Source organism: Mus caroli, unplaced genomic scaffold (genome assembly GCF_900094665.2).
Source record: "Mus caroli unplaced genomic scaffold, CAROLI_EIJ_v1.1 scaffold_13011_U1_1, whole genome shotgun sequence".
Taxonomy (NCBI): Eukaryota; Metazoa; Chordata; class Mammalia; order Rodentia; family Muridae; genus Mus; species Mus caroli.
The window spans coordinates 11554-23933 of NW_018388645.1; the positions used below are offsets into that span (position 1 = coordinate 11554).

Consider the following 12380-nt stretch of genomic DNA (forward strand, 5'->3'; position numbering starts at 1 on the left):
GCCTCGAACTCAGAAATCTGCCTGCCTCTGCCTCTGCCTCCCAAGTGCTGGGATTAAAGGCGTGCACCACCACTGCCTGGTGTAGTTGTACTTTCTAAATAAAATGCATGCAGCTTTCCAAACATATTTACTTTATTTTAGTTTTTAAAAGATTTATTACATATACAGCATTCTGCATGCATGCATGCCTGCAGGCTAGAAGAGGGCACCAGATCTCACTGTAGATAATTGTGAGCTACCATGTGGTTCCTGGAAATTGAACTCAGGACCCCAGGAACAACTGCCAGTGCTTTTTGGTTTTTGGGTTTTGGGGTTTTTGGTTTTTTTTTTTTTTTTGAGTGAAAAAAGAAATCAAGAAAGATTTTATTTGATTTCCTGGACTTAAATAAAAATATAAACACAACAGATCAAAAAATTGGGGCATATGTAAGCAGTCCTAAGAGGAAAGTTTATAGCACTAAACACCCACATAGGAAACTGAAGGAATTTTGTATTAATAACTTAATAATACACTTGAAAGTTTTAGAAAAACAAGAACATATAACATCCAAAAAGAGGAAATGGGAAGAAACAAACTCAGGGTAGAAATTAGTGAAATAGAAACAAACAAACACAATACAAAAATTTAGTCAAGAAAGATAGTTCTTTGAAAAAAATTACAAGACTGGCAAAACTTTATACAAATTAAGCATAACAAAGAGAGAGGATACAAACTAGTGAAATGGTCTTATGAAATAACAAGAACAAGAGGGTACCAGACATAACTGGGGTGTCAGACCTGCAGTGCTAGACTGAGGATGCTAAGGCATCCAGCTTTGTAGACTGAGCATCTACTGACGCATAGTTTTTCCAGTGTGAATATAGCTATCGTTGGACAATCTAGAGCATATCATATAAGCCAATCCAACAAATCCCCCAATAATACATATTCATTCTATTCACTTCTGATCCTCTAGAGAGCCCTAATACAGCTCTTATCATGAGTCACCTGGTAACAAAAACAAGCCCTGTCTGTATGTGCTCTTGGACTATTATGTAAGCTCTCACAGACTGAAAATATCCTGTCTAAGCTAATCACAATCTCCAAGACTAAAACATACAAAAATAAGATTTGGGGGGTTTTGGTCAGTCTTGCAAGCACAGATTACTACATAAATTTGTCATAAATGGGTCCCTGGTTATCAACTAATACAGTGAACTAAGCTCCCATATTGAAATTTAACGTTTTTATAAGCCACATTCAGAAACTATGAGATACCTGATGATTATAATTTACCAGGTTCTCAGTGTATTTCTTTCCAATAGCCTGTGACAAACATTGCCTGTTTAAGAATCTCTTTAGCCTGTGCTTTTTCTGAGGCACAAGGTCCTTCTGCCCGGGGAAAAAACATCCCCAAGGACTAAAGCTGTTATATCAATCAGGCTTATTCACTTGCCTGCAATCTTTTCTCTGGGTCTTAAGATTGTTTCCATTTTGTTCTTGTTATTTCAAATTCCCAAACTCAAAAGTTAACTTACAGTGTTTATTTGATGTTGTATTTCCCCCCTAATATCTGACCTTATATTTTTTTAAAGTAAAGTAAGTTTACCATTTTTAAAGTCTTCTCCCCCCTCCAAGCACCAGCCCTTTAATAGACTATAAAGCAGTCTGGCTCTTGGGCCCAGACATCTCCCATAAGGGTTTAGGAAGGTGCCATCATTCTGGAAAGGCCCAGAGCCTACCTGACTTCGAGCCCCAAGTGAACTCACCAAGAGCCTTGAGGCTGCCAGTGTTCTTAACCACTGAGCCATTACTCCAAGACTATTACTGCTGTCCTAATCTCCTTGGTGTCTCTGGTTTATTTTCTCATGAATGTTATCTTGGCATGATAAAGTTTGACTTTACACTGCACTCAGAAGGGACACACATCTGCAATGACATGTTCATATTGGGTGTTAATTACTAAAAATTGTATTTGGTAGTCAAAGACTTGTCTCTGTATTTAGCTGGAACTATATGTATGTATGTACACTAGGATGCTCTGCTCCCTGATATCTACCTGCTTCTGCCCTCCTACCTGAACTTTGGACTAACAGTGGGCCCCCACCATGACACGCACTTTCTTCTTTGTGTCCTGCAACCACAAACAACTAAGTGCTCGCTAGGGCATTTTATAAACTATGCCATTAGCTTGGATGACTCATCACATCTGACATGAATTTTAGGTGGATATTTCAAGGCATTGTTCTGTTGGAGTGGATGGAAGACTCTGGCCAGAGTTGTCTAATGGCGTTCAGCGCCCTGGGTCACCAAGCGTTTTCTTGAGTCTGAAAGTCCTCTGGATGTGCACGAATCTTACAGGAAATCGGGTGTCTGCTTCCTTTAACACTGAGGCTGGGTTTCTGTTGAGAGAGGAGCTCTGTGGTGTGGGCGACTCAGGTCTCCTCCCACTCATAGACGTGAAGCCCCCAAGGCACCCGTGGGAGAGGACGGCTCAGATGCACTGACTTCTTTCATCCACAAGGTGGTAACACTCACCCGGCCTCTGTGTCTTCACAGCATCAGGACAAGCACATGACCTTTGGTCAGAGGGAGTCTCGATGACACCGCTCCTCTGTTTCCTTTTTTGTGGCGTGTGACCACTGAGCCCTACTAAGTGTTCGATCACTCTTCTGGAAAACACATTGCTGTGGTCAGAATGGAGAAATGTGATGTTTTAAGTTCTGTCATTCGTAAGAATCAAAAGTTGTCAAAGGGCCATTTTCTATCGTACAATAATCAATTTACATACACGGCAAACATGCAAACACATATACACATGTACAAAAGTACACATGTACACACCCAACACACATGTACACATGAGCACATGTAACACTAACCCTAACCTGAGCCCCTAACCCTAAACCTACCTGACCCTGACCCTGTTATGTTCACGACGTCTATGCATACTAATGAGGAGTATGTTAATGAGGGGACAGGGTGTGCATTTAAATAGACCCGCACATACTAATGGGCCCTATGCAAATGAGGTGGGGGTTCTCAGAGAATATCAAAATTATAACAAGTGGGCGGGGCCATGCTAATGAGGCATGTGTTAATGATGCCCACGCATACTAATGAGCTTTATGCTAATGAGCCGGCCTTCCTGCAGAGAAAACCCCGAAAGCATAACAGGTGGGCGGGGCTATGCTAATGAGATGCCTGGACAATAGCTAACAGCTTTATGCTAACGAGTGGGCGGGACACGCATGTCAATGAGAACAAGAGTGTGGGAAGTGGGCTTGTCTCACAGTGGAAGAGGGGGGGTACCCTAAACAGGAAGTGGGCGTGTCACTCTCCTGAGGGATCGCTGGAGGTCGGCCTGACTGTCCACGGAGTCGCCCACCTCCGAGAGCCTGACCGTGAGTCCTGGGGTGAAAAAAAGTCTCAAACTCTTTATTCAAAAAAAAAAAAAAAAAAAACCCACAAACATAATCACGCGCAGCGCCCTGTGCACAGTAGTGCCGCAGGCCACGGGGAGGAGGCCATGCCCTGAGCCCCCGAAGTCACCTGCGGCCTCGGGAGGGAGCCCTTGGAGGCTCCGTTCCCAGGCACACAGTGGGGTGTCACAGCTGCTCCAGGTCATCGCAGTCATAGTGAGGCCATAGAGACAGACCTGGGGTGGGCAGGCCTAGAGTCAGAGCGGGTAGGGTGATGGTGGGCGTGGCCGGAAAAGTGGGCGTGGTTGGGCTCAGTGGGGGCAGGGTCTGGGCGAGAGTGGGCGGGGCCGAGAAATGGCAGGCGGGGCCTGGATTAGAGGGGCGGGGTGTAGGTAACAGTGGGCAAGGCCGAGATATGAGGGGCGGGGTCTGGGTGAAGGTAGGCAGGAACAGGCGTGGAATAGGAAAATTGGGAGAGGCCCCGGCCAGTGGGTGTGGTCAACTGCCGACAGGCCACACCTACCCCAGTCCCCACCCCAGACCCAGCAGGCCCCTCCCTTCCCACCCCACACCCACTCACCTGTCATCAACCCCTGCCATGGCCTCCTCAGTCGTACTCCCAGGCGGAGTCACCCCACAGGATGGGGTCAGCGTCCTGTGGTAGGGGACAGGGTGTGGGTGACCCCATGAGGCCACGCCCATGGCGACCACGCCCACACAGTGACCCGGGTCACCTGACTCCACCCATTTCCCATAATGCCTGAGTTCAGGCCCTGCCTCTCGACCCTAGACCCCATGTATGATCCCGCCCACGCCCCATCACCCAAGTTTCCTGACTACCCCCACTCCCTATAAAACCAGGGCCCCCGGCCACAACCATGCAGGCCCCACCCACTATGACCACATTTCCTGTCCCTACAGAGTCACTTCCTGTTCCCCTCTCCCTACTTCTCACATCACTTCCTGTTTATCCAACTTCCTCTTCTGACCCCGCCCCAGGCCCCACCACACACCGCCCGCTCTGACCACATTTTGGTCACACCCACTGCGACACCACCCGCACCCCATGCCCCACCCCCTCAGCCACACCCACCCACGGGGATCCTGCCTGCTTGCCCTGCTCCTCTGCTGGGTACTTGTCCATGTTGAAGAAGGCATCAAAGAACTCGCCTGCCAGGCTCAAGCACTTAAGTTCGCAAAGCGTGATCCAACCTGAGGGTCGGGGGTCACACGGGGTCACGCACAGGGCACCCCTGTGTCACAGGGTCACCTGTGACGACACCTGGTGTAAGGGGTCAAACTGGGGTCACACATGAGGTTGCCCGTGTTGTCACCTGGGGTCAGGGGTCACCCCCAAGGCACCCTGAGCTTACAATGGGGAGGTAGTGTCAGAGGTCACCCTGGAGTTCACAGGCTAAATCCAGGGGTCAGGAGTCCCCCGCAGGGTCAGAGGTGTGGCCGGGATCCTAGCTGCCACTGGGGCTGGGGCAAAGAGGTCCAGCACCTGGCACACGCGCGCAGGTCGCGGAAGAGGAGGGGCTCCACGCTGGGCCTGCTCCTCATAGAAGAACTCGAGCTCGAACACCATGCAGCAGAACCAGCAGTCAGTGCTGCGGGGTAGGTGGGGTTGGGGGTCAGAGGTCACGGGGGTGGGGTCACAATCAAGGGGTGGAGTCAAGAGGTAAGGGTCAGAGATCATGGTGTCTGTGGGCAGGATCAGGGGTCAGAGGGTCAGCAGTCAGCAGGGTCACAGTGGCGGGGTCATGAGATCAGGGTCAGAGTTCATGAGGTGGGGGGGGTCAGTCAGCAAGGGGCAGAGCCAGGATCGAGCGGGGGCGGAGACAGAACATCCTATAGGCGTGGCCATGTCAGGGCGGAGCCAGAGTTGGTGGGCGTGACCACAGAGAAGCAAGGTAAGGAGCAAGCAGGGGGCATGGCTGGCTGGGGCACCCTGCTCATCTGATGGGCGTGATCTTGTCCTCTGAGAGCAGGAACCACACGAGGTCAGCTTCCTGGCACTACACAGAGGCTGCACCCTGTGGGGTCACAGGGTCAGGGGGCAGGTTGTCACAAGGAAGTGGCTGGGTTGGACAGGGTGTGGGGGTGGTGATGACGTCACAGTGGGGTCAGGGGTAAGAGGGGCCTGCAGATGATGTCATAAGTGGACAGGATCATACAGGAAGTGATGACATCAGACAGGAAGTGAGGGCGGTGACATCACAGGAATTGGAGTCAGTGGTGGGAAGGGCCAGAGGTGACATCACATCCACCCCAGGCCCCGCTCACCTCCCAGGCTGCTCACAGGCTGACAGCACCCGAAAGAGAAGATGCAGTGGATCATCCAGGAAGAGATGGCTGCAAGGGCAGGGCGGGGTCAGGGTGGTGGAGGCCACGCCCATTTAGGCCGAGGCCACACCCTCCTCCCCCTTGGTGTGCCTGCCAATCACAAGGTCCAATCACCAGGTTGCAGCCAAGGTCTACCTCCCAGGCCCCGCCCCTGGTCCCGCCCACATGAAGCCCCACCCACATGTCAATCATGAAGTGGTAGTAGCTGTCCCTGCCTCCTCAACCTGCCCTCTGACCCTGCCCCCTGCCTCGAGACCCCAATCTCGAAGCCCTGCCCTTTACCCTGAGTCCCACCCCTGCCCCTGCCCCTGCCCCCACCGCTCAACCCAGTCGGAGTGGCACTCCAGTTTATGGTCGAGCTCCCAGAACTTGCAGTAGATGACATAGAAATGCTCATAGGAGAAGAACAAGAACGGATGTTATGCAGTTGATGTCTGGCTCCGCCTGCAGCCACGACATGGCCTGCAGGGGACATGGACCGGGTTCAGGACACGCCCACCGACCAGGGGTGTCCAGTGGAGCACTTCTGGTGTGGGACACACCCACATCTGCGCTAAGTCACGCCCACCTAATTGTGGTCACTTCCTGTTGCAGCTACTCCCTTGTAGGACACACCCACTTCCTGTCCTTGACACACCCATACCCCCAAGATACGCCCATACCCTAATACACGCCTACTGCCTGGCTAATGGACAAGGACTCATGAACGACCACAAGAAAGCCCCTCCCACAAGAAGTCCAGAAGAACAAGCTTGCCCACATCCCGGTCCCCGCCCACACCTGCAGGAAGCAGCTGCACCTCAGCTCCTCTTGCAAGATCATCCCAGACCATGACCAGTTCACTGTGTAGAAGATCCTCTGAGTCACATGGGGGAGGAGCCGGTGTCACAGGGTCACAGGGTTGGAGGTGGAGCCATGGCAGGAATCACTGTACTTAACATGAGAGCTATGAGTGTGGCCTGGCACCAGGGGCAGGGCTGTGGGGAATTGGGCAGGGCTAGGGCGGGGCCAGGACAGGAATCAGTTAAAGTCTTTATGGGGAGGGCCAAGGGCTATGGGCGGAGTCTGGGCAGTGGCAGAGGGGTTCATAGTGAACCTAACAGCTATGGGCAGAGTCAGGGGCGTGGTCAGGGCAGTCAAGGAGATTCACAGAGCACCTGAGATTTGGCCTGGGACTGTGTGGGCGTGGCTGAAGGCTGTGAGGTTATGGCCTTGGATTATGGGCGGAAAACTCAGGGCTGTGGGCGGGATCTCGGGTTCTGGGCATGTCCCATGGCCGGGGGCGTGTCCACTCACAGTGGTGATGTAACTTCTTTGCTGCTCTCAGGAAGTCCAGGCCCGGGTGCGAATTCACCATGTCCTGCTGGGTCTGGAGGGGTCAGTGGTCAGGGGGCGGGGTCACGGGCAGGGTGGGCGGACACAGGGGCAGGGACAGGAAGTGACATCAGGGAAAGGGATGTCACTGACACAAGGGCACCACCAGAGCATGGGGTGTGGCCCAAGCATCAGGGCAAGGCCTGGGTGAGTTGGGCGGGGCCTGCAGAGAGCACAGGAAGCAGAGAACACACAGAGGAAAAGACAGGAAGTGACATCACTTACAGTCACAGGGGAGTTGCCAGAATGTGTGAGTGGGGCCCAGATCCCAGGGCGGGGCCTGGGCAAGGTGGGGCTCACCACCCGCGGGGTTCTGTCCTCACTCGGTCAGTGCTTACCCTTTCTCTCCCTGGGGCCACCGCGGGTCACGTGTTCCACCCACGACCGGACAGCATATTCATGAAACTCATTTACATACCTGTGAATTCTTGAGGTACATTTGCTCATTGCCCTGCCCAGCTGGATGAGATGATGTCACCCTGATGTTACCCCACGTGACGCTGGGATGCTCCTCAAGCCCCGCCCTTTTTGGTCAGGAATTGATGGCTGGCCGTCATTAGCATAGCACTTGCGTTTTATTTGAATATTCATGACCATATTTGCATACAGATAGGCACAGGGTTTGTGAGTTTGAATTATTCAAAGACAGGAAGTGATCTCAGCGCGAAGTATAGACTGGCAGTGACTTCAAGGTCACAGGGTCATGTAGCCGCTGTCGCCCACCATGAACGTGGCCCCACCCACCGACACCATGGCCCCGCCTCCTTGCCCCCTTGACTCGAAGCTGGGTGGCCTTGGCACAGTGCAGAGGAAGGTGCCATCCTCAGGCTCCACCCTCTTAGCCTTGGGGCGAATGAGGTCATCTTCCTCCTCCGTCCTTGCTGGTGGGGCGGTGGCCTGGGCATCCGCGATCCAGGCCTGCGGGGGAAGGGGTTCTGTGTGTTGGGGGAAGGGAGCGGAGTGGTGCCTGGAGTCAGGCGTGGCCTGTGACGCCCATCACTCCCATCATCCCCCTGCCTCATGCCCTCCGGGGACAAGAAGTGACCCCTCCCCCCCACCCCCGCACCTGGAAGTTCCCGTGATGCTTCTCAAAGAGTCCAGGGAAGGAGCCGCTGGGGTCAGGGACACAGGGCAACAGCGCATCCTTCACCCTGGGGTTCAGGGTCAGGGGTCAGGGTTCACCCGACACCCCCATGCCATGCCTCCGTCCGGGACATGACGTCATCATAGCGGTGATGTCATCGCCGCAGACCTCGCGATTACCCCACCAGGACCCCATGACTCCTTGGAGACCCCTCACCTGCGAAGCCTCAGGGCTGCCAGGAGCAGCGCCAGTGTCAGCAGCGCTGCTAGGCAGCAGCCCAGGGGCAGGAGGGCCGGGGCCGGGGCCGGGGCCGGGGCTGGGGCCGGGGTGGGGCTTGCGGTACAGGAGGCTAGGGGGGGAAGGTGGGCAGCGCAGGGGTCACCTGTCAGTCAGGTGGCGTGGTGACATCACCAGAGGCATAGCCCACTGCCGGGCAGTCATCCGGGTCACCAATGATGTCATTGCCACCATGCCCACCCACCTGTAAACCATCCGGGAGCTGATGTCGTTACCCAGACCCTGCCCACCACCCACCTGTCAGTCACCCAAGTGCACAGGATGATGTCACTGATGATGTCACCCTCGATCACTTCCAGGCCCCGCCCATTCGCTTGTCAATCATCCGTTATCAATGACATCATCGCAGGCCACGCCCACCCGTCTTTCAGTCACCCAGGCCCTGTCCACCACCCACCCCCAGTGAAGCCTTGACAACCCCAGGCCAAGCCCTCACCTGTGGATGCTGCCCCGGAAAGCTTTGTCACTGCTGTCCACTCGCTAGGCTGTGCCTCCAGGCCATAGTGCGCGGCCCGGGGCGACGCCCGGACCCGGAAGTCATAGCAGCGTGCGGGGTCAAGCCCGCCCACCATTAGGTCACAGCAGGGCCCTGAGGTCGTCTGTGGAGAGAGGGCGTTGTGGGGGGTCGGAGGTCACTGTAGGGTTCAGAGGTCACAGATTGGGGCCAAAGGCAAGAGAGGTCAGGCCTAGGCGTTGAGGATTCAAAGGTCATGGGTGGGGTCAAAGGTCACGCATCTATTGTTGGGGTTGGAAAACACAGTGGGTGGGGGCAGGAGGTCTCAGGTGGGGTCAAAGGTCACGGAGGGGCCGGCCCTGCCCCCGATGAATTCACTCGCCTGCCAGGCGTCCTCGTTGCCATTGCTGTTTTCCCGGTGCTGCACCTCATAGTCCAGGCCCAGGTAGGAGTGGGCGGGCCAGGAGACAGCCACGTCCCCATCTGGCGTCCAGAGCAGTGTCAAGTTCCTAGGCGGGCTGGGCTTCACTGAGGTGGGGAAGGTGGGGGTGGGAGGAGCCGCTGTGACTTCATTCGGCTTAATCCACACCCACCAGGAGTCTGGGTGTCCTGGCAGTGACATCACTTCCTGTCCCAACCCCGCCTATTTCATGAAGGCCACACCCATCGGGATGAGGGAAGGGGCGCACTTCAGAGAGCAGGACACGCCTGCTTCCCATTCCTAAGATCCACTTCCTGCCCAAAGGAGTCCAAAGGTGCAGCAGTGACATCATCAGAGCACTTCCTAACCCCTGAAGCCCAATTCCCGTATCAGAGTTCAACTTCCTGTCTAAGTCCCGCCCAGTTCCTGTCAATCGCCCCACTCACTGGGAGTTGGAGTGACGTCATCAGGCCACTTCCTGCGTACTTCTGCCCAAGGCCCAGCCCCCTCCCTCCATGTCCCGCCCATCCCACTCACGCCAGGTGGATGCGCGCTGCCTAGCCTTAAACACCATGGCCCCACCTCCGTCGCGCAGCGCCAGCTCCAGCAGCCCCACCCTGGCCGCGGGGAGGATGCACCCGGAAGTGACACCAGCGCCGGACAGGAAATATTGCGGACAGGGTCGCAGGGCGCCAGTGCCATAGCTGCATAGTGGGGGTTAAGGGGGAAGGGTCAGCTGGATGGGAAGTGATGGACCAGAAGTCCCGCCCACGAGCATCTATCTTTCAACACCTCAACCAGAAGTCCCGCCCACGAGCATCCATCTTTCAACACCTCAAACAGAAGTCCCGCCCACGAGCATCTATCTTTCAACACCTCAAACAGAAAGTGATGGGCAAACAGGAAGTACCGCCCCCTTCTTGCTGTCATTCATCAGGATCTGACAGGAAGTCCCGTCCTCAACCATTTGTCAATCACTAATTAGGAAGTCCCGCCTACTGTTCTTATTCTTAGTCACTTAAAAGTATGGACAGCAAGTGAGTGAAGAGGAATGAGAGGAAATCCCGCCCCCTCTCATATATCATTCAATGATTCTGACAGGAAGTCACAGACAGACCGGAAGTTCTGCCCTGCCCCCCCTTCACTCACCGGAACTCCAGGCTCAAGTTGGCACCTTGGTGGTTGGGGCCCAAGCCCCAGGTGACCTCCACCATCTCCAGGTCATGGCAGACGACTGTGACGTCACCTGCGGGAGCAGGGCAGGGATCAGGGGAGCAGCCCGTGACATCAGCGCGTTCCGGAAGTGCCATTGCACCCATTCCCCTGACTCATACCCTTGGCTAGGGAGCTGGGAGCAGGCCGGGCCTCATTTGCATATGCACTAGGGGAAGACAGAGGAAGACATTCTGGCGCGTATGCAAATGAAACGAATGAATATGTAAACAAGAGGCCCAAGAACTGGAGGTGACAGCTCATTTGCATATTCATAAACGGAGAAAAGGAACAGAATCCACTCATGAATATGGAAAGTGCTTTTCGAATATGCAAATGAGGAGCAGCTGGCAAGGTGGAACCTTATTTGAATATACATGATCGCAGTGAACCAGAGTGGAGATGGACTGGGGAAGCCATCTTTGCATATTCATGAGGGGAAAAGGATGGAAGCCTTTGTGGCTGGTGCATATAGCAATAGCTGCATATGATGAGGAGTGGGCAGATTCGATTTCGGAGGTCTCATTTGCATATTCATGATCAGAGACATTGGAGCAAGACATTGAGGCTCGTGCATATGTAAATCGTGGGGGGAATATGCAAATGCATAGTGATCCATTTGGACAGGGCATCAATTCCATATTCATGAGGGGATGGAAGAAAGAAATATATCGCTCATGAATATGTGTATCTCCCGATGGATATGCAAATGAGAAGCGTTGAGTGAGACCTAGGTAGGAGAGAAGCATTATTTGCATATAAGCAGGAAAGCTGCGCATGAATATGCAAAAAAGGAGCGGCCCAGAGGCCTTATTTGCATATTCAGGAGGGAGATTGTGGTGGTAACAATATGCTAATGAGGGTAAGGCGGGGTTTAGGTCTCATTTGCATATTACTGAGTGGAGAAAGCACAGAGCGTGGGGGAGGGCGGGGCTCATGCATATGCAAAGCGAAAATGAATATGCAAATGAAGCGCTATCCGATCGCCCTTAGGAGGGCCAGGGTCCTCCTTTGCATATTCATGAAGGGACAGAAAGCAGCTTGGTAGCTCTTGCTCGGGCCCCGCCCCCGCTCACTCACCCCGTGACGTCACCACCGCCGCCGCCGCTGCTGCCACCGCCGCCGCCGCAAGGAGCCGAGGCACGAGGATGACCGCCAGTGCCCAGGCCATATCGCCGGCGGGGCCGCGGACGCTGCAGTGATTGACAGCTGGTTCAGTCCGAGCCGGTCCGAGTCGAGGACGCCCAGGCCGCTTCGAGCCGAAAACGGGAAGCCGGGGGCGGGGGCGGGTGTGGGGGGACCGGGCGGGGCCACGGCAATAAACGGATGCGGAGAATCACCGACATGGGCCTGGCCCGGCTTCCATTTCCCATCAATCACCCGGATGGGGGGAGCGGGAGCGGGCGGGGCCGCGACCGCGATGACCTCACCCCTTCCTTCCCGCCGGGGTGGGCGTGGCCGCTGCCCTGCCGTTTGTCAGTCAGCGCTCGCGGTTATTCCCCTGCCTCAGCTCTGTCAGTCAAGGCCACGGGGCGGATGGGGCAACGGCCCTGTGACGTCACCCGCGACCTGGCTGCCGCTCAGGTCTGGGCCCCTTGGTGGGCGGGGCGGGGTCAGGGGTCCTGGAAGAAGGGGGAGGTGTGCACTGGGCTTCATCCCCTGGCGGGCATCCTCCCCGCCTCCGTCTCTGCTTCAGCTCAACGCCTTCATCACTCTGCCTCACATTCTTGACTCGCAGTCACAGATGTAACACTGGGGACGGCGGTAGCTGAGGCAGGAGGATGCCAGCG

The 12380-nt window shown here is 54.9% G+C and overlaps 1 protein-coding gene and 1 long non-coding RNA gene across 8 annotated transcripts; both read right to left on the reverse strand.

Annotated features, from left to right (window-relative positions):
* Nucleotides 1–4782: 4782 nt before the first annotated feature.
* On the reverse strand, nucleotides 4783–7265 carry LOC115030268. The gene is made up of 4 exons (XR_003835855.1): nucleotides 7045–7265; nucleotides 6529–6676; nucleotides 5689–5757; nucleotides 4783–5438 (listed from the first exon to the last, which is right to left on the reverse strand). It is a non-coding gene; the product is annotated as an uncharacterized LOC115030268 (long non-coding RNA).
* A 410-nt stretch (nucleotides 7266–7675) lies between these two features.
* On the reverse strand, nucleotides 7676–12380 carry Crlf2 (cytokine receptor like factor 2). 7 transcript variants are annotated; one of them, XM_029473741.1, is made up of 8 exons: nucleotides 11671–12380; nucleotides 10528–10624; nucleotides 9916–10082; nucleotides 9340–9485; nucleotides 8940–9102; nucleotides 8423–8438; nucleotides 8189–8273; nucleotides 7676–8057 (listed from the first exon to the last, which is right to left on the reverse strand). In XM_029473741.1, the coding sequence occupies exons 1-8, from the start codon at nucleotides 11759–11761 to the stop codon at nucleotides 7824–7826; spliced, it is 999 nt and encodes a 332-aa protein (XP_029329601.1). In that variant the 5' UTR covers nucleotides 11762–12380; the 3' UTR covers nucleotides 7676–7823. The 7 variants fall into 7 exon arrangements, with proteins under 7 accessions (XP_029329601.1, XP_021009925.1, XP_029329599.1 ...); XM_021154266.2 differs by having other exon boundaries at nucleotides 7676–8040; nucleotides 8423–8555; XM_029473739.1 differs by having other exon boundaries at nucleotides 8423–8555.